Consider the following 20,971-nt stretch of genomic DNA (forward strand, 5'->3'; position numbering starts at 1 on the left):
GTTAGGCTGGGCTGGGTTAGGCTGGGCTGGGTTATGCTGGGCTCGGTTAGGCTGGGCTCAGAGCTCAGGGCAGCCTGCAGCCACCTGGGCTCCTGCAGCACTGCTGGGGCTGCCCGGCTCCTGCAGAGGGGCTCGGGACAAGGGGAATGAGGAGCTGCAGGACAGCTCTGCTGGGAAAAGCAGGAGGATGGGGAAAAGCAAAGGGCAAAGTCAGATACCAGCATCACTTCAGTGCTGATTCTGCCTCTCAAGGTCCTTGTCCCTTATGCTGGATGTTCTGATGTGAAAACACGGCAAAAACAGAATCTGGGGATTTACACTTGGAATTTATCTTTTTTCTGTGCTGCAAAGATGAAATTGTGTTTAGGGTGTGAGAGACTTGTGCTAGGCTTCCTAAAACAGAGAACCAGATGTGCTCCAGCCATAGTTTTTATTTCTTGTTTTGCTCTGAGGTCTTTTTCTCTTGCTTGCCTTGCCCAAGAATTCCTGGTGGGGACACATTTTTACTTTACACTCAGCTGGATGCTCAAGAAAAATTCCCTACGTCATCCTCAATCCCCATGGCCTCCTGCTGCTTTTACAAAGGTTTAAAAACATTAAGTTACACCCTTACAAAAGGCAGCACATGGATGCTTTTGGAAAGCCAAAAAACCCCTTCAGGACCCACAGAAGTCATGTTGTCTTTTAGCAGTTCTATGTAAGCACATAATTAAGAGCATTTTTAATAGTAAGCAGCTCCCAGGTGTCCAGATCCCCCAGAGAGAGAGTGAACAGACTTTCACAACAGGATTTATTCAGTGCATGCTCTGGGGATGCACAGGACAGAGCAGCAGTGGAGGATCTGGATAATGGCCTTCAGGTCATCCTCCACCTCATCTGTAAGAAATGAAAGTTTGCAATGACAGAGAAGGGGCTGCATCTCCCCATTATCTTCCTTCCATCTGTCTGCAAAGCTTGGCACATATTTGACACACCTGACTGGGAATCCTCAGGTGAAGGGAGGAGAGATTTGGGGTAACAAAACACAGTGGCCCAGACAATGCCAGTGGTCCTGCAACAGGCCCAGGAGCCACCAATAACCTCTAACAATGTCACTTGTACCTCTGGAGCTCAGATTGTACCACCACAAGTGGGGACTTGTTCTCCTTGACCCCACACACACAAGTTACACGTCAAGAGGAATCTGTATCTAAATTCAAATACACTGAAATTATGCAAAGAATGAAGCCATGCAGGGAAAAGCTACATGAAGGAGCTGGTGGCCTCTCTCAGCTCTGAAGGTTTCTCTTCTGTGTGTGCACAAAGGTGCAGGCACAGGCGTAAAATGAATCTGGGGCTTGGGAGGAGGCTGCAGAGAGTGAGGAGGAGAGGGGAGAACAGCTGGGCAGTACTGGCCAGAGCTCCACCAGAACCAGGAGGAAACAGAAATCCTCAAAACAGCCACTCTGTTTGGACAAGAAGGGAAAGAGGTAAAACTTGTCCAAAATTGAGACAGACACATTGGGAAGGAAAAGAGCATTTCTGCAGGAAAAAACCACCAAAGCCAACCACTGTGTCTCATCTACAAACACCAAAGCCAACCACCATGTCTCACTGTCCCCAAGTCACCCTGCTGTCCCTGGGGTCAGGCTGTGGCAGGGCCTGCCAGCCACATGGGCAGATGGGTGGGAGAGCTCAACACTTCCAGCCTGGAAATGGAACAGAAGCCAGGAAAAAGGAGAAGCATCCAAGGTCACCAGCATTATGGCAAACACCCTCGTGCCCTCAGGTCTCCTCAGGAAGGGGACAAAGCTGCCCCAGCATCAGCTGCCCTTGGCTCTCTGGGGCTGCAGCAGAGAAGGCAGCGCAAGGAGGGAGCCTGGGAATTGTCCAAGGAGCTCCTGAGCCTGCCAGGGCTGTGGAACAACCAGCGCTGACAAAAGCCTTGGTGAGGGGTGCAGGGACAGCTGAGGAAGACCCTTCAGAGCAGAAGGCCCACCAGGATGGCACTGGGGAGGAGGAAGAGAGAAAGGCCCAAGCAGGTACTGGGGGCTCCTCCTTTGGGCGGATCCACACTTGACTGGTCCGAGTTTGTCTCCAGTTCTTCGGTGTCCACGGCACCTGCTGGAAGAAGAGAGGAGAACGTGGAGTTAGAGGGGAAGATCTGGCAGAAGAGAAGCTCCCACTCATGCAGGTGTGCCATGACGTGCTCCGTGAGGCAGCAGAGCTCTGGTCCAGGGAAGCTGTGCGTTAGTGGGAGCAGGCTGTGAACGGGACCATGCTGCAGGGACGAGACATCCAACAGCCCCTCAGGGTTAGAGCAGAGAGTGAGGGAAAGGCTTGGTGCCACATACAAGAGGAGGATCCAAAGGACCAGTCTGACACTGCTCCTCCCAAGCCCTCTCCATGCTGCTTGGGGATCCCTGAATGTCCGAGTGTCCATGCCAGGACAAACTCCACGGTCGCCTTACCTGAGAGGGAGGTCTGGAAATGGGGGCTCGGCCCTTTTTTGTCTTTGGAGGATGATGTTAAGCGCAAGAACGTGGGCTCTTCAGGGCTGAGGACCACGGACTTGGAGGGGGTTATGAGCTCAGCTCTATTGAAACCTAGCTTCATCTCTGGAACAGCTTGGCTGAGGGATGGAGATGGACTGGGAAAGGCTGATTTCTCTTTCTCATGCTCTTTGACACCTTTCTGTATTTCTGGGACTGATCTGGGGCTGAAGGCGGTGCCCATGCTTTCTAATAAGGCTGGATCCTCTGTAGTGAAGGAGCTAAGAGGCTCTCCAGTGTCTGCCTCTGGTGATACTTTATAATCTGGGTCTAAGGTGGGCTCAAAGGAAAGAGTGATCTTGGTTGCCTCAGTAGGATCAGGCCTTTCTGGTTCTGGCTTTGTGGTTGTGGCAGTTTTCAGTTGTGTCTTTGCTGTTGTGGCAGGTGCTGGTGTTGTAGCAGCAGGTGCTGGCTTGGCTGTAGTGGTGGTGGATGTTGGGGTGGTGGGTGTTGGTTTGGCTGTGGCTGCAGGAAGTTTTGGCTTAGCTGCAGTTGGGGTGGATTTTGGTGTGGTGGGTGTTGGTTTGGTGGTGGTGGTGTTTGGTGTGGTGGGTGTTGGTTTGGTGGTGGTTGTTGTGGTGGGTGTTGGTTTGGTGGTGGTGGTGGTGGATTTTGGTGTGGTGGGTGTTGGTTTGGTGGTAGTGGTGGTTGTGGTGGGTGTTGGTTTGGTGGTGGTTGTGGTGTTTGGTGTGGTGGGTGTTGGTTTGGTGGTCGTGGTGGATTTTGGTGTGGTGGGTGTTGGTTTGGTGGTGGTTGTGGTGTTTGGTGTGGTGGGTGTTGGTTTGGTGGTGGTGGTAGTTGTGGTGGGTGTTGGTTTGGTGGTGGTGGTTGTGGTGGGTGTTGGTTTGGTGGTGGGTGTTGGTTTGGTGGTGCTGTTTGTTGTGGTGGCTTTTAGGGGGGTGGATGTTGTCTTGGTGGATGTGGTGGGTGTTGGCTTAGTGGCAGTGGTTGTTAGGCTGGGTTTTGGTGTGCTGGGTGTTGGCTTGGCCACAGTTGTGGTGGGCTTTGGCTTGGCTGCAGTGCTGGTGGCTGCTGGCACGGTGGGTTTTGGCTTGGCCATGGCTGTGCTGGCTGCTGCTGTTGTGGGTTTTGGCCTGGCTGGGGTTGCTGTTGGGACTGTGCTGGCAGGTTTTGGCTTGGCTGTGCTGAAGGGTGCCTGTGCTGGGGGTTTGGGCTTGGCTGTGGTTGGGAGTGTGGCTGTGGGTTTTGGCTTGGCTGTGGTAGACACTGGTTTTGTGGGTTCAGATTTGCCTGTGGTGGACACTGGTGAGGGTTCAGGTTCAGCTGTGGTGTGAACTGGTGCTGTGGGTTCAGGTTTGGCTGTGGGCTCAGGTTTGGCTGTGGGCTCAGGTTTGGCTGTGGGTTCAGATTTGGCTGAGGGTTCTGGTTTGGCTGTGGGTTCTGGTTTGGCTGTGGCTGAGGGTTCAGATTTGGCTGTGGGCTCAGGTTTGGCTGTGGGCTCAGGTTTGGCTGTGGGTTCTGGTTTGGCTGTGGGTTCTGGTTTGGCTGTGGCTGAGGGTTCAGGTTTGGCTGTGGGTTCTGGTTTGGCTGTGGGCTCTGGTTTGGCTGTGGGCTCTGGTTTGGCTGTGGCTGAGGGTTCAGGTTTGGCTGTGGGTTCTGGTTTGGCTGTGGGCTCTGGTTTGGCTGTGGCTGAGGGTTCAGGTTTGGCTGTGGGTTCTGGTTTGGCTGTGGCTGGGGTGGATGGCCTTGCCTTTGTTGTCACAGAGGCCGGAGTGGTCTCTCCTACAACGAGTTCTGGTGAGAGATGAAAAGTGCCATGGGTTAGGGCTGGCTCAGCTCACCTCAATGGATCCCCTGCACTGAGCAGGACCAGCAGAAACCAACAAGGGGCTGAAACAGCAGCCAACCCCTCTCAGGTCACTCTGGGCTATCCCCCACTCTGGGGTTCCCAACCTGGAGACATCTCATGGCCCTCACAACCTCCTGCCATGCAAGGGGCAAATAATGCTGCCTAACAGGGTACAAGCCCCTCCTTATCTTAAGGCAGTTGTCCTGTCTCATGGTCCAGCCCTGGAACTGCAGTTCAGGGGCTTCCTGACAGCTCTGGGAGGGTTCAGAGCTCAGACCAGCCTGGGGTCTCAGTCCCAACATCCCCCCCAGGGCCATGTGTGGCTCTGCTCACTCACCACACAGGTTGTTCACACAGACTGTGTCCGTGGGGCACATTTCACATGAGGGTCCTTCCACGTAGGGCTTCTTGCCTTTCATGTTACCCCTGGAAGCAGAAAATGCCAAGACAAAGAATGTTGTGGTGTGATGTAATAGCCTGTTTCAGTCATCCCGGTTCTTTCCCCAGGTGTGCCAATGCCCTCTCCCTTCCCCTCCCTTGCCCCTGCTGAGTGCTGTCTGTCAATCTTGGCATTCCAGCAAGGGCGGGGTGTGTGATTGGCGAAGTTCAAAAGCTGCCTCTCAGCCCTGGGGACATTGGGCCATCCAGGTGTCATTTGTCCCCTGAGACTTCCCCTCCCTTACCTGGTTGGTGGCTCCCTACCCCTTCCCTCCCCCTCTCCCTGGGATTAAAAGACACAGCAACCACGGGGTTTTCTTGTTCTGTTGGAATGCCAGGATTGACAGACAGCACTCAGCAAGGGGCAAGGGAGGGGAAGGGAGAGGTTGTTGGCACACCTGGGAAAAGAACCGGGATGACTGAGACAGCCACTGCATCACACTGCAACAAAAGAAGACATGAGGAAAGGGGAAACACCCATCCCAGAGAGGGGCTGATTCAGCTGGGATATCTTAGCCAAGGCAAAACTTGGGATTAATGTAGAAAACAGGTCTTGGTCTCCTGCCACGGCCTGTCAGGGCTGTTTACTCACCAGCCTGACCCCAAGGCAGCTAAAGCCAGGGCAGACAACTCTGGGGGGTGAGCAGATCCCTCATCCCCCTCAGAACAGAGCAGGGGATGGACATCGGGCCAGGGAATTCTGTCTCACTTCTACTCCAGACCCCAGGAAGCTCTGCAGCCACCAGCCAGTCTTGGTGCTCTCGGCAGCTCCAAGCCAGTGGTGCCAAGGCTGGTCCAAGGGCTGGGAAGGCGGTACCCAGCTCTCCTCCCACGTCCAACCCTTCCTGCTGCTGCAAAAGGGCCTCTCCACCCCAGGGAAGAACAAGGCCCGGGGCAGGGGAGAGTTTGTACCCTCAGCTACTGCCACCTCAGCCTTGGGCAGCTCTTGGGGAAGAAGGTCCCTCCCTGGGTGTGTTCCAGGAGCTGAACCAGCACTCAGCAGTCACAATCATGGGCCAGGATTTCCAGACAGCCCTTCCTTAGTCTGGGACCAACCCAAGATAACAGCAGCATTATTTGGAACTTCTATTTCTGACCAAGGACAAACCCTGCTGTGACATGAGGGCATTTCCAGCACAGAAACCCCACTGAGATGCACCAACCATGCAGGGGCTGGGACTTACGGGGGATAATAGTTGCAGACCAGCAGGTGCATGTTCTCTGTTTCAATTCCATCAATCTTCTCACAGAAATGTGCCCCGCAGCCGATCTGATGCGTGTTTGACCAGACCACCTAAGGCAAAGACCAGGGTGGAGGTGAGGGGATCGGGTGAAGGCAACTGTCCCCTGGCCTTAAAGGCTGCTCCAAAGACCTCCTCATCCCACAGAGTGTGTCCCAGATCCTGTATCCCCACATTGCTTTGGCATTCAGGATCCACCACCATCTCTGCTCCTACCCAGGCTGTGAAGAAACACTCAGACTTCATCTCTCTGAGAAAATCTGGCACCCAGCTCTGCTGAGCAGCCACCCCTCCACCCCAGCAGCTGTACCTGGGTGTAGTGGCCACACATCTGCCCGGGGACACACGTGGATGTTGTAAAGTTGTAGAATTTCTCCTCCCCGTTCCAGTCTTCCACGGCAAATTCCAGTTCAAGGGTTGGGGCCATTGCAAAGAGGTTTTCTCCCCGTCGGCCTCTCTCCTTGTTGTGGTCCCAGATGCACTTCTCTGCATAGGATTGAGCAAGGGCCTCCAGCTCCTTGTCCCAGGTCTGAAAGGAGCTCGGTGTCAGCACACAGGGAGGGACACTGCGCTCTCCAACAGGAACAAGGCACTCACCAAGGACCCCTGCCCTGTCTGGCCAAAGTTTCCCCATTCATGAGGAAAATTCAAACCCCTGCCCAGCACAGTCCTCAGGAGAGGGGAGCTCCATGGTCAGCCTCAGCACAAACTAAACCTTGGTTTATAGGTCAAACAGGAGAAGGTCAGGGCACCAGCACAACTCTCTCCACATCTCCTGGAGCTCATCTAACACCACGATGGAGCATCCTCAACTCAGCGTGCAGAAACCATGAAGTCATGGAAGAAAGAAGGAAACCCACTGTGGGTCACACCAGAAGGGTCTGGGGCCATCCCTCCTCACCCAGGGTGGGGATGGGAGGGGAATGGGACACATCTCTCCTGGCAGCTGAACAAAGCCTGGGAGCACAGGCTCCTGGAAGCATCATCTGTTTGCCTGGAACTGAGATGTGGCTGCCAGCCAGGAGCCCCGCCACCAGCTGAGCCCCTGGCCACAGGGATGTGCAGGAGGAGAACAGGAGGAGGAGGAGGAGGTGGAGGAAGAGCTTTTCTCACAGGCATGCATATGGGGAATCCTGCACTGCAGCTGTTTGGACCATCCTTGATGGAGAGAGCAGCTTGGCCCTGCAAACAGGGTCCTGAGGGGAACCTTCCTGGACAGAGCCAGGGCTGGATCCAAAAGGTGCCAGACAGGAGGACACGGCACCATTGGGGTGTTGAGGGGATGAGGACAGGCATGAAGGCACTGGGGGGAGGAAACACCTGGATGGGACACAGAGTGTTGGTTCAGCTCCCAGCATGGCCCCAAGCCACGCTGCCAGAGATGGCTGGAGACCCAATCTGGGGAGCACACACCCCTCTCCCTCTGGCACAGAGCTGGGCTCCATAAACGGGGGACTCACACCTGCAGATTTGCCTCATTAGCAAAGGGGCTTTAGGCTACAGATTCCCCCCCCCTTCAACTGAATATTTCCAAAGCAAGCAGCCCCATGTCCCAAAAGGAAGCACAGAGTGACCTCAGCCAGGCACAGTGCCACGGCAGCAGGTGAATCCAGAGCAAACTCAGCCCAAGCAAAGGTCCCAGGAGGGAGGTGAGGACGGTGTTCTCATGGAAAACCTCTGCTGAGGAATCGTCAGGGCTGCTGTGAGCTAAACATTTGCTGGACTTCAAAATGAAAAAGCCTTTGGCCCCAGACCAAGAGCAGGTCCTGTGTGTTGAAGCAGGAGCAGAAGCTGCAGAGGGAGCATCTCAAAGCACAGGGGCTGCAAGCAAGGATTCAGCCAGGAGCAGCCCCACAGGACAGGAATTGACTCAAGGACCCTGAGAGATCATTTCCCTCAGGCTTTCTCTAAGACTTTGGCTCCAAAGCCCCGATACTCTGAGTTTGCTGTGCCTGGTGGGTCCCATGGGATCATGGTGCTGAGGATTCTGGATCTGTCCTCTTTGATTCTGCAGTCACTGGTCCGGCCTTCTCTCCCTGAGTTTAACTTTTTGCTTCTTCTAATTGTTAAGCTCCCATTTACCTGCCCACAAAGGTTTTACTCATTTTGGGCAACTTCTGGGCCAGGCAGGGAGGTGTCCTGCAAGCACAGTGTGACCCAAAGAGTAAAGGGCTCCAACTCTGCATGATAAACAATTGTCCTTCTCTGTGTGATTTGCAAACAGTGAGGAAAAATCGCATGTGGTGCAAGATAAAACTTCATAGCCAAGTTCTAATCAAATCAAGAGTCTGAGCAAGACAAAAAGCAGCACCAGCACCAAGCTTGTTTTTGGTCCTACTACAGCTCCCACTGATGACCTGACTTGATTTCTCCAAGCAAAATAGGGGATCCTGCATCTCTAAGACACCAAGTCATGGTGAGGATTAGGAGTGTGATGAGCCCAAATAACTGAAAGACCTTTACTGATAAGCTGACATTCCCTCCAATAGATAAAAGTATCTTCACCTGCAAAGGCAAATACCCAGCATTGTGTGGTGTCCCACACAGCAGGATTCCCTCTTTTCACCTCTTGGGAAACCATGGCAAAGTCTCCAGGTCATGGCACCTGCTCATGGCAGGGTCTCACCTGCCCTTCCTGCCATCACAGGGAGCTCCAGCAGGCACTCATGTGAGCGAGAGCTGCATCATTCTCATGGAAGAGCATCTGGGGACTCACATCATGCTTAGGAACTTCCAGAAAATTATCAAAGACAACTCCAAAGGTAAAGGAAACTCTTCTCTTTAGAGGCAGTTTTGGGAACCCCTCCATTAACACCTACTTGTAACCCTAGATGAGAATTGCTCTGCCTCCCCTAAGGAACTCCCTGACCCCTCCTTGCATTAAGATCGAGCTTTGGACCACACAAACACCCCAATATTCCTCTGTAATAAAAGCCACTTACCATCTTCATCATAGCCTGGGCAGGAGGAGAGACCTGGGAGCGATATTTATTGTGCTCATCCAAGATGATCTTCTTTTCTTCATCACTCAGGCACCAGCTCAGCTCCAGCACTGAGAGCACCAGGAGAACGGGAGGAAGACCTGAGCTCAGCATCGTGCAGGCAGCTTCTGCTCTCAGCAGCCCACGGCTCTGGCAGTCGGATTTAAAGCACCTCCCAAAAGCCAGGAACACCCAACAGCTTGAAGACTGGGGAGGAAATGTATTTATTAGAGTTTTGGAGCCATGCAGAACACACCCATCTCACATATCAGCCTTGATGGAGAGGCAGCAGTGCCAACGACCACGCAGGGTCCTCTCCCTGGGACAGACCCTGTTCCTAAATCCCAATCCCTGGATTGGCATTGTTCATCCAAGCTTCTGCTGCTCCAAACCTCAGCCATCCCTTGAGCCCTCAGTTACGGGTCCTCTCCTCCACCTCCTGTTCCATTTCTCCTAATCTGTAACAACAATCCCACAGCAACTGACAAAGCCCTGTTTTCACACTGGTCTTCCCCCGTGCCTGGAATGCAGCTGCGTTAGAAACAAAGGCAGCAGGATGCAATTGCTGAGAGCATTCTGCAGCACTGCAACTCCCCAGACAGAGGCAGAGCCCACCTCTGTGATGGGGGACAGCATTTGGCAGCTGAGGAACAGCCCCTGGGCTGCCCAGCCTGCTGGCAACAGGGGCGAGCTGAGCTTGATGCCTCTGCCCTGAACCATCAGGAGAGGGGGAGCAGGAGAGGAAGAGCGGGGTACAGAGCTGAGATGGCCCCAAACAGGAGGCTGTGGCCGGCTGGAATAACCAGAGCGTGGCTCTGCGGGGCCGGGCTGTGCTCCCTCCGCAGACACCTGGGGGCTCCGCACCCGTGTCCCGCAGCCCCGCGGCCGGAGCGGGTCTGGCCGAGCCCCCCGGGCTGCTCCAGCCTCGGTTCCCATCTGCGATTGTGCAAGCGCCCGGCCCGGCTCCAGGAGCTCCGCTGGGATCGCAGAGGATCAGCGGGTGGGCAGCTCTGAGAGCCGAGCCAAGTTCATCACAGCCGCCGGCTCTGCCTCCCCTCCCCAGTCCCCAGGCAAGGCTCTGTCGGTTTTCCTCCGGTTTGGGGCCACACGGGTCACCTCTCTCACCACAACAGCTCTGCTGCTGCCCCCCAGGTCTCTGAGCTCTGTGGATTACTTTGTCCTTCACTAGCTCTGCAGTCAGCCATGGCCTCAATTGTCCAACAATTCCTGCAAGTGGGGTCTGAGGCCAAGATCTCACCAGGTCTTCAACCCCGATGGTCAAACCAGAGATTCCCATGTATTGCTAAGGCAAATCTGTCTCTTGATGGAGACAACCTCCACACATTTGCTGTTGGATCTCTGGAGACCTGGAAAAACATCTAGAAAACATCAACAAGGGCTCCAGCTCCTGCTGGCCAGCTCACCATGGCCTGGCTTACAAGGAACAAGGCAGTGCTGAGAATCACAGAGCCATGGAATGGTTTGGGTTGGGAAGAACCTGAGAGCTCATCTCTTTCCAACCCCTCTGCCATGAGCAGGACACCTTCCACTGGACCAGTGCAGGTTCTGATCTCTCCAAAGGTGATGTGGAGATGCAGGGCCAGGCTCCCCATAGGCCCTGGCACTACAGCAGCCTGGCTGAGCCCTGCAGGAGATAACATGGCCACAAGGATGAAGGAAATTGGGATTCACAGAGCTTGTGGGGAAGAGCAAACAGCCCTGGAGGAGTCATCACCAGGGCATGTGGCTCACGGGGAAACGTGAGTAAGAGCTGATGCCTTTGGCTAGTGCAGGGCGGCTGCCAAAGGGGTGCAGGGCCATTTCTCAACTCCCAACCTGCTGTGACAGCTTCTTCTGGAGCCAGTGTCAGAAGCATCAGGATTAGCAGTGCAAGGTCCAAGCCCCACCCTGGAGCTGAGACTCGTGTCCAGCCGGCATTAGGTAAGTGTGTGTGGAATGCAGCTTTCCTTCTGCTCACTCAAGGAACAGCCCATCTCCCACCCCAGGGAGCAGCAGCCACTGCATGGGGACAGGGACAGGAGCCACACACCCACACCTGACAGGCTCTGCTCCAGCCTGGTGCCTCCAGAGAGGCCCCACTCTGCAGCACAGAAGTGACCAAGCCTGAGTTTCTACTGACTCACATCTCGAGGGTCTCCAGGGGGCTGGACAGTGTCTAACAGGCTCCTGCTCTGCTGTGGGAGTAACAGGATCTCTCTTTTCTCCCTACTCATCTGGGTTTATGAGCTCTGGAGGAGTTTATCATCTTCCACACCATTCATCCATTCTATTATTTAAAAATGCTGGGACACAAATGTTGATGGGGAATTCCTCTGAGCTGGGCAGGGTGACGGTGGGGTACTGTCCAAACCAGTATAGTGAGTGCCAAGGAGAGCTGAGGTGAGGAAAGCCACCCCATCTGTGACTCATCTGATTGTGTCTGTCACCACAATGCCTCAACAGCTGCAGGAACAGCCCCATTCCCACCCAATTCCAGCTCAGCAGGTCACCAGGAACACCAGACTCTCTAGGGAGGTCCCAGCCTCCTGCAGCCTTTCCAAGGATCTGTGAAACTGGAGCTCAGGATGAGGAAAATGACCAGGGCTCACTTGCAGCTCTTTGGCCAAGGTATCAAAACCTACCCTTGGTCATCCCAGTTTTGCCACTGTGGATTTGCCACCCTGGCAATGCAGAAGGTGTGAGCACCACTCCCCTCTGGCAGCTGAAGACAGGAGCTACTCTGGAAGCTGTGCTGCACACTGGAGATTGGCAGATTGGGAAAAATAGATTCCTTACTCCCAGGAGAAGTGCCCTCCTGTTTTAGTTTTGCAGATGGTTGCAATGGACTGGAAACAGGCCCTGGGATAGAGGGAACCCAGCAGGTGAGGTTGATAAAGAAGCCAGGCCTCACAAACACCACAAATGCCACCATTTCACCCCAGGCAGCACAGCTGATGGGTAATGCCTTCTCCTCCTCCCAGAAAAAATGGCCATAAGGATGTAAGAAGCTGGCAGAATATCTCTGCCAGGGTCACCTCAGTGCCAGAGTCCCCTTTATGCCAAGCCCAGAAATGGAGTGGAAATGCTGAAAAAGTCTCCCTTGCATGCTTCTGTGCACTCCCCTGTGTACCACACCAAACCCTGCCCTTGCCTGAACCCCCAAATTCAGCATGAAGCCAAGCCCCCAGATGCCTGTGTGGGCAGGCTCAGCCCTGCTGTCCCGGGGAGCAGGGCAAGAGGAAAGCGGATTTCCTTCTGGGTTGGAGTTTGCTGCTGCAAGGATCTCTATAAATAGGTCCTTGCACAACAGCCTGTCCCCACAAGTCAAAACCTCCAGGAAAACAAAACTCAAGGGTTTTCACAGCCCCACACCAGTGATAAAACACTGCAGTCCTGGAATTCTGTTGGTGGCTGATAATCAGCAGCAGCGTTCTGCCTCGATGGCTCTCAGCAGCGTGGGGATCCAGCCCTGCAAAAAATCAGGGCTTGCCCGAGTGCCCTGGTCTTGCTGGGAGGAGAAATGTTCTTCTGCTCTTGGTAGAGTTTCTAGGGAACTTCTAGGAAATGCCACACTGTCCTTCACACAGATGCAAAAGCAGACGAGGTCCTGAAATGCTGTGCCAGCTCCGAGCCCTCTCCCCTCACAGGGCTGAGGAGCCGCCTCTGGGGCCGTGTTTTTATCACCTGTCCACAAGGCAGGCAGGGATTTCTCCCCCAGGACAGCGGCAGCAGGAGATAAGAAGCAGCCACGGCACCTGGGCACGAGGTTATTTTGAATCTGATTCTTAACTACACCTGAGGCTGGCAGTGAAAGAAAGCTCAGAGCTCGGGCAGGGTGTGGGGGCGAGCTGAGGTGCCCAGTTCCCAGCGGTGCCTCTCCCAGTGCCATCTGCTGGTCACCTCCTGGCTGGGCTGGGCTGGGCTGGGCTGGGCTGGGCTGGGTTAGGCTGGGCTGGGCTGGGCTGGGCTGAGCTGGGCTGGGCTGGGCTGGGCTGGGCTGGGCTCAGAGCTCAGGGCAGCCTGCAGCCAGCTGGGCTCCTGCTGCACTGCTGGGGCTGCTGGGCAGCAGAGCCACCAGTGACCTGTAACAGCATCACTTGTACCTCTGGAGCTCAGATTGTACCAACACACGTGGGGATTTGTTCTCCCTGACCACACACACACAAGTTACACATCAAGCAGGGTCTGTATTTAAATTTAAATACACTGAAATTATGCAATGAAGCCATGCAGGGAAAAGCTACATGAAGGAGCTGGTGGCCTCTCTCAGCTCTGAAGGTTTCTCTTCTGTGTGTGCACAGGTGCAGGCACAGGCGTAAAATGAATCTGTGGCATTGGAGTGACTGAGGAATGGGATATGTGCCAGAGAGCAAGAGAGAGGGGGGAGGCAAGGGCTGCAGAGTGTGAAGAGGTGAGGGGAGAACAGCTGGGCAGTACTGGCCAGAGCTACACTAGAACCAGGAGGAAACAAATCCTCAAAAAAGCCACTCTATTTGGAGAAGATAGGAAAGAGATAAAATATGTCCAAAACTGAAAGAAATACACTGGGAGGGAAAAAAGCCTTTCTGTGGGAAACAAACACCAAAGCCAACCACCATGTCTCACTGTCCCCAAGTCACCCTGCTGTCCCCAGGGTCAGGCTGTGGCAGGGCCTGCTGGCCACATGGGTTTGTGGGTGAGTGGGAGAGCCTGGAAATGGAACAGAAGCCAGGAAAAAGGAGAAGCATCCAAGGTCACCAGCATTATGGCAAACACCCTCGTGCCCTCAGGTCTCCTCAGGAAGGGGACAAAGCTGCCCCAGCATCAGCTGCCCTTGGCTCTCTGGGGCTGCAGCAGAGAAGGCAGCGCAAGGAGGGAGTGTGGGAATTGTCCAAGGAGCTCCTGAGCCTGCCAGGGCTGTGGAACAACCAGCGCTGACAAAAGCCTTGGTGAGGGGTGCAGGCACAGCTGAGGAAGACTCTTCAGAGCAGAAGGCCCACCAGGATGGCACTGGGGAGGAGGAAGAGAGAAAGGCCCAAGCAGGTACTGGGGGCTCCTCCTCTGGGCGGATCCGAGTTTGTCCCCGGTTTTGCTGTGTGCAGGGCGGATATGGAAGGAAAAGAAGAGAAGATGAAGTTAGAGTAGAAGATCCTCTTTAGTGAAGGAGCTAAGAAGCTCTCCATTGCCTGCCTCAACCTCTGGAGATGGGTCTAACTTGGGCTCAAAGGAAAGAGTGATCCTGGTTGCCTCATCAGGTCTTTGTGCTCTGGCTTTGTGGTTGTGGCAGTTTTCAGTCGTGTCTTTGCCATTACGGCACATGCTGGTGTTGTAGCAGCAGATACTGGCTTAGCCACACTTGGGGTGGATTTTGGCTTAGCCAGAGTTGTGGTGGGTTTGGGTGTTGTGGGTTTTGGTCTGGCTGGGGTTGTTGTTGAGACAGTGGTGGCAGGTTTTGGTTTGGCTCTTGTGATGGGTGAGAGTTTGGGGGTTTGGGCTTGGCTGTGTTTGGCAGTGTGGCTGTGGGGGGTGGCTTGGCTGTGATTGTGGTTGGAAGTGAGTTTTTGGATGGTGGCTTGGCTGTAATTATGATGGCCTCTGATGCTGTGGGCTCTGTTTTGGCTGTGGCTGTGAGTTTTGGCAGGGCTGTTAGGGTGGGGGAAAGAGATGCAGAGATGAAAAGTGCCATGGGTTAGGGCTGGCTCACCTCCACAGATCCATGCACTGAGCAGGACCAACAGAAACCAAGGAGGGGCTGAAACAGCAGCCAACCCCTCTCAGGTCACTCTGGGGTTCCCAACCTAGAGACATCTCATGGCCCTCACAACCTCCTGCCATGCAAGGGGCAAATAATGCTGCCTAACAGGGTACAAGCCCCTCCTTATCTTAAGGCAGTTGTCCTGTCTCATGGTCCAGCCCTGGAACTGCAGTTCAGGGGCTTCCTGACAGCTCTGGGAGGGTTCAGAGCTCAGACCAGCCTGGGGTCTCAGTCCCAACATCCCCCCCAGGGCCACGTGTGGCTCTGCTCACTCACCACACAGGTTGTTCACACAGACTGTACCCCTGGGACACAGTTTACACGAGGGTCCTTCCCGGTAGGCCCTGTTTTCCTTTATTTTACTCCTGGAAGCAGAAAATGCAAAGATAAAGAAGACATGAGGAAAGGGGAAACACCCATCCCAGAGAGGGGGCTGATTCAGCTGGGATATCCCAGCCAAGGCAAAACTTGGGATTAATGTAGAAAACAGGTCTTGGTCTCCTGCCATGGCCTGTCAGGGCTGTTTGCTCACCAGCCTGACCCCAAGGCAGCTAAAGCCAGGGCAGACAACTCTGGGGGGTGAGCAGATCCCTCATCCCCCTCAGAACAGAGCAGGGGATGGACATTGGGGCCTGGGACTTACGGGGGATAATAGTTGCAGACAAGCAGGTGCAAGTTCTCTCCTTCCATTCCATTGATCTTCTCACAATAATTGCTCCCACAGCCAACACGAGTTGTTGCTGCCCAGATCACCTAAGGCAAAGACCAGGGTTGAAGGTGAAGGGACAGGCTGAAGGCAGTCTCCCCTCTGGCCTTAAAGGCTGCTCCAATATCTTCCTCATCTCCCAGCATGTGCCCCAGATCCCTATTCCCACATTGCTTTGGCATTCATGCTTACCCCTCACCCCTGTCTGAACCACCTTCCCAAGGCCATATATTCCAGTGCCACAGCTTTCCTACCATATAGTCTACCCAGGCAGAACATCACCACCTCTGCTTTGGTCTTGGAACCATCCATCCATCCATCCATCCATCCATCCATCCATCCATCCATCCATCCATCCATCCACCCACTTACCACCATCATCTCTTCTCCTCCTTGCTCCCACCCAAGCTGTGAAGAAACACTCAGATCTCATCCTTCTACCCAAGACAAGTTGGCACTGAGCTGGCACTGCTGAGCAGCCAAAAAAAAAAAAGGGCTGCAGAGTTTGTCTCAAAAAAGTTCTCCAAAAGGCCACTCATGGCTGACACCATGCCCAGGTCTGCATCTATCATTGTGAATCCCACCTGGTTCCCTGTCCTTTTGCAAAGATTTTGGGAGGAACTGGGCATTGCTCCAGCTCCTGTCCCAACAGTCCCTCCACCCCAGCAGCTGGTACCTGGACGTAGTTGTCACACGAATGCCCGGGGACACACTCGGATGTCGTCAGGTTGAAGAATTTCCTCTCACTGTTCCATCCTTCAATGGCAAATTTTACATCCAGGGTTGAAGGTATAGCAAAGAGGTTTAACCTGCCTGGGCCCCCGTTCTGGCCCCACTTGCACTTCTCTGCGTGCCTTTGAGCATCAACCTCCAGGTCGGTGTCCCAGGTCTGAAAGGAGCTTGGTGTCAGCACACAGGGAGGGACACTGGGCTCTCCAACAGGAACAAGGCACTCACCAAGGACCCCTGCTCTGTCCGGCCAAAGTTTCCCCATGCATGAGGAAAATTCAAACCCCTGCCCAGCACAGTCCTCAGGAGAGGGGAGCTCCATGGTCAGCCTCAGCACAAGCCTTGGTTTAACCTGCCTGGGCCCCCATTCTGGGCCTAGATGCACTTCTCTGCATCTCTTCAAACAGGAGAAGGTCAGGGCACCAGCACAACTCTCACAACATCTCCTGGAGCTTATCTAACACCATCATGGAGCATTCTCAACTCAGCGTGGAGAAACCATCACAGTGCTGAGGGTTCTGGCTCTGTCCCCTTTGATTCTGCAGTCACTGGTTAGGTCTCCTCTCCCTGAATTTTTGGCTTTGTTTGGTTGTTAAACTCCCATTTACCAGCCCACAAAGGCTTCACTCATTCTGGGCAACTTCTGGGCCAGGCAGGGAGGTGTTCCTCCAAACACACTGTGACCCAAAAAGTAAAGGGCTCCAACTTTACAGGATAAACAGTTGTCCTCCTCCCCATGATTTGCAAACAATAAGGAAAAATCACATGTGGTGCAAGATAAAACTTCATAGCCAAGTTCCAATCAAATCAAGAGTCTGAGCAAGACAAAAAGCACCAGATCTAGAGCTCGGTTTTGCTCCCACTGCAGCCACATGTGATGTGGGACCTGATTTGATTTCCTCAAGCAAAATGGGGGATCCCTCACATCCAAGGCAGCCCTGCACAAGGCATGGGGAGGAGTAGGAGCATGATGGGCCCAAATAACTGACAGACTTGACCAACATGTTTGAATTTGATGCAAATACAGAGCACTGTGTGGTGTCCCACACAGCAGGATTCCCCCACCACTCTTGGCAATGACCATGGCAAAGTCTCCAGGTCATGGCACCTGCTCATGGCAGGGTCTCACCTGCCCTTCCTGCCATCACAGGGAGCTCCAGCAGGCACTCATGTGAGCAAGAGCTGCATCATTCTCATGGAAGAGCATCTGGGGACTCACATCACGCTTAGGAACTTCCAGAAAATGATCAAAGACAACTCCAAAGGTAAAGGAAACTCTTCTCTTTAGAGGCAGTTTTGGGAACCCCTCCATTAACACCTATTTGTAACCCTAGATGAGAATTGCTCTGCCTCCCCTAAGGAACTCCCTGACCCCTCCTTGCATTAAGATCCAGCCTTGGACCACACAAACACCCCAATATTCCTCTGTAATAAAAGCCACTTACCATCTTCATCATAGCCTGGGCAGGAGGAGAGACCTGGGAGCGATATTTATTGTGCTCATCCACGATGATCTTCTTTTCTTCATCACTCAGGCACCAGCTCAGCTCCAGCACTGAGAGCACCAGGAGAACGGGAGGAAGACCTGAGCTCAGCATCGTGCAGGCAGCTTCTGCTCTCAGCAGCCCACGGCTCTGGCAGTCGGATTTAAAGCACCTCCCAAGAGCCAGGAACACCCAACAGCTTGAAGATTGGGGAGGAAATGTATTTATTAGAGTTTTGGAGCCACGTGGGACACACCCGTGTCACATACCAGCCTTGATGGAGAGGCTGCACTGGGCTGGTGCCAATGAACATGCAGGGTCACTCTCCATGCCTGAATCCCAGTCCCTGGATTGGCATTGTTCATCCAAACCCCTGCTGCTCCAAACCTCAGCCATCCCCTGAGACCCCCATTATGGGTCCCCTTGTTTACCTCCTGTCCTTTTTCTCAAAATCACAGAATAGCTGAGGTTGGAAGGGCCCTCTGGAAATCATCCAGTCCAACCCCTCTGCTGCTCCAAACCTCAGCCATCCCCTGAGACCCCCATTATGGGTCCCCTTGTTTACCTCCTGTCCTTTTTCTCAAAATCACAAAATAGCTCAGGTTGGAAGGGCCCTCTGGAAACATCCAGTCCAACCCTTCTGCAAGATCACCTGGAACAGGTGATACAGGAACATATCCTGGTGGGTTTGGGATATCTCCAGAGTGAGAGACTCCATAACTCCCTGGGCACCTGTTCCAGTGCTCTGCCACCCTCCATGGGATGAATTTTTTTTTTGTCTTGAGGTGGAACTTCTTGTATTTTGAGTTTATGGCCATTGCTCCTTGTCCTGTTGCTGGGCATCACTAAAGAGTCTGACACCATCCTCTGACACCTCCTGGATATGTTTATATGGACTGATGAGATCCCCCCTCAGTCTTCTCTTCTCCAGACTAACCAGGCCCAGGTCCAGCAGCCTCTCCTCATCAGAGGGATGCTCCAGTCCCTTAATCTTTATGGCCTCCATTGGAGTCTCTCCAGTAACTCCTGTCTTTCTTGGAGACCAGAACTGAACACAGATATGGCCTCCCCAGAGCAGAGCAGAGGGTAAGGATCACCTCCCTGACCTGCTCCCCACACTCTGCCCAATGCCCCCTCCCAGGATCCCATTGTCCCTCCGGGCCCCAGGGCACACTGCTGGCTCATGGCCAACTCATGGAGCCCCTGCTCCTTCTCTGCAGAGCTGCTCTCCAGGAGGTCACCCCCAGCCTGTGCTGGTACCTGGGGTTATCCCTCCCCAGGTGCAGGACCTGCACTTGCTCCTGTTGAACCTCGTTAGGCTTCTCTCCATCCCACTCTGCAGCCTGTCCAGGTCCCTCTGAAAGGCAGCCCAGCCTCAGGTGGATCAGCCACTGCCCCAGTTCTGTGCCATCCCCAAACCTGCTCAGGGTCCATTCCATCCTTCCCCCAGGCTGTTGATAAACAAGTTAGATAAGACTGGACCCAGTACTGATCCCTGACTACAGACCTCCAGGGATTCTGCTCTGCTCACAACCCTCTGAGCTCAGCCATTGAGACAGTTCTTGATCCACCTCACTGTCCATTCATCCAATTCACATCTCCTGAGCTTATCCATAGGGATGTTACAGGACACAATGTCAAAATCCTGCTGAAGTCAAGGCAGACACCACCCACTGCTCTCCTCTCATCAACCCATCCTGCCATGCCATCATAGAGGGCATCAGATTGGTCAAGCAGGATTTCCTCTGGGTGAGTCCATGCTGACCACTCCCAATAACCTCCTTTACTTTCAGGGGTTTGGTGATGATCTTCACAATGAGCTGTTCCATCATGTTTCTGGGGATGAAGGTGAGGCTGACTGGCTGGGAGTTTCCCAGATCCTTCTTGCCCTTTTTGAAGACAGGACTTAACACTGGCTTTTTTCCAATCATTGGGCTGCTCTCTCATTCTCCAGGGTTTTTTGAAGATGATGAAGAGTGGGTGAACAACAACCTCTGCCAGCTCCCTCAGCACCTGTGGGTGCATCCCACCATGGATTTATGGGTGTTAAGTCTGCCTCTCTCTCAACTTTCTGTGACCAAGGGGAAGTTCTTCTTTCTCCATCCTTCATCTCTTACTTCCAACATCTGCGATTCCTGAGGGCTGCTCTCAGCAGTAAAGACTGAGGCAAAGAAGGTGTTGAGTAATTTCACCTTCTCTGAGTCTTCCATGCCCAGGACACCCATTGGATTCAGCAGCAGCCCCACATTTTCCCTAATCTTCCTTTTGCTGCTGATGCACTTGGACAAGCCCTTCTTGTTGTTCTTGATGTCCCTTGCCAGACTCAATTCCAAGTGGACTGCAGCCTCCCTCATTGCATCCCTGCATACCCCAAAGATGTTCCTATAGATCTCTCATGTGCCTGTCCCTTTTTCAACATCCCATAAATTTCTTTCTTCCATTTGAGAATTGCTAGAACCTCCCTGCTCTTCAATGCAGTTCTCCTGCCCCCTTTGCTTGATTTCTGGGTCATGGGGATACACTGGTCTTGAGTTTGGATGCTTGAATATTGACCAGCTTTCTTAGGCCCCCTTCCCTTCTAGAGCCCTGTTCCCTGGGATTCCTCTAAGTAGGTCTTTGGAAAGGTTGATTAAACCCTCTGGAAAATCAGGGTTCTAGCCCTGTTACTGCTTTGCTCCCCACACAGGATCCTGAGCTTCACCATAACATGGGTCACTACAGGCAAGGCTTTCCCCAAGCTCCCCATCTTCAACCAGGCCCTCCTGGTTTGGCAGTACAGAACAGAAACACACCTCTCCTCCTTGGCTCCTCCACCACTGGTATCAAAGTTATTCTCAATGATCTGCAGGAACTTCCTGGACTTCCAGCCTGTGCAGGGCCGTGTTATCTCTCCAACAAATCTCAGGATGGCTGAAGCTCCCCAGGAGAACCAGGACCTCTGACCATGAGGCTGCTTCCAGCTGCCCAGAGAAAACCTCATCAGCTTCCTCCTCCTCACAGGTGCCCTGTAGCAAATACCCACCACAGTGCCACCCACAATCTGTAACAACAATCCCACAGCAACTGACAAAGCCCTGTTCTCACACGGGTCTTCCCCCGTTCCTGGAATGCAGGGTTAGAAATGTGTTAGAAACAAAGGCAGCAGGATTGAGAGCAGTCTGCAGCACTGCAACTCCCCAGACAGAGGCAGAGCCCACCTCTGTGATGGGGGACAGCATTTGGCAGCTGAGGAACAGCCCCTGGGCTGCCCAGCCTGCAGGCAACAGGGGCGAGCTGAGCTTGATGCCTCTGCCCTGAACCATCAGGAGAGGGAGGAG

At 53.7% G+C, this 20,971-nt stretch overlaps 1 protein-coding gene across 2 annotated transcripts; it reads right to left on the reverse strand.

Annotated features, from left to right (window-relative positions):
• Window positions 1-437: 437 nt before the first annotated feature.
• Window positions 438-20,887, reverse strand: PI16 (peptidase inhibitor 16). Of its 2 annotated transcripts, XM_077190656.1 has the most exons (7): window positions 20,447-20,887; window positions 17,616-17,853; window positions 6,331-6,549; window positions 5,964-6,073; window positions 4,679-4,767; window positions 2,451-4,286; window positions 438-2,103 (listed from the first exon to the last, which is right to left on the reverse strand). In XM_077190656.1, the coding sequence occupies exons 1-7, from the start codon at window positions 20,632-20,634 to the stop codon at window positions 1,961-1,963; spliced, it is 2,823 nt and encodes a 940-aa protein (XP_077046771.1). In that variant the 5' UTR covers window positions 20,635-20,887; the 3' UTR covers window positions 438-1,960. The 2 variants fall into 2 exon arrangements, with proteins under 2 accessions (XP_077046771.1, XP_077046772.1); XM_077190657.1 differs by lacking the exons at window positions 17,616-17,853; window positions 20,447-20,887 and adding an exon at window positions 8,963-9,524.
• Window positions 20,888-20,971: the final 84 nt, after the last annotated feature.

This window comes from Agelaius phoeniceus, chromosome 25 (genome assembly GCF_051311805.1).
Source record: "Agelaius phoeniceus isolate bAgePho1 chromosome 25, bAgePho1.hap1, whole genome shotgun sequence".
NCBI classification, from domain to species: domain Eukaryota; kingdom Metazoa; phylum Chordata; class Aves; order Passeriformes; family Icteridae; genus Agelaius; species Agelaius phoeniceus.

Bases quoted from the DNA above. Each gene is read 5' to 3' on its own strand.
- PI16 (XM_077190656.1), bottom strand. From the start codon at position 20,634: ATGAGGTTTTCTCTGGGCAGCTGGAAGCAGCCTCATGGTCAGAGGTCC. The intron at 17,854-20,446 runs GTGTGTTTCTGT...CCAATCTTCAAG, and splicing joins GGAGGAGCCAAGGAGGAGAG to CTGTTGGGTGTTCCTGGCTC. The intron at 6,074-6,330 runs GTACAGCTGCTG...TCTTTGCCTTAG, and splicing joins TGTGTGGCCACTACACCCAG to GTGGTCTGGTCAAACACGCA.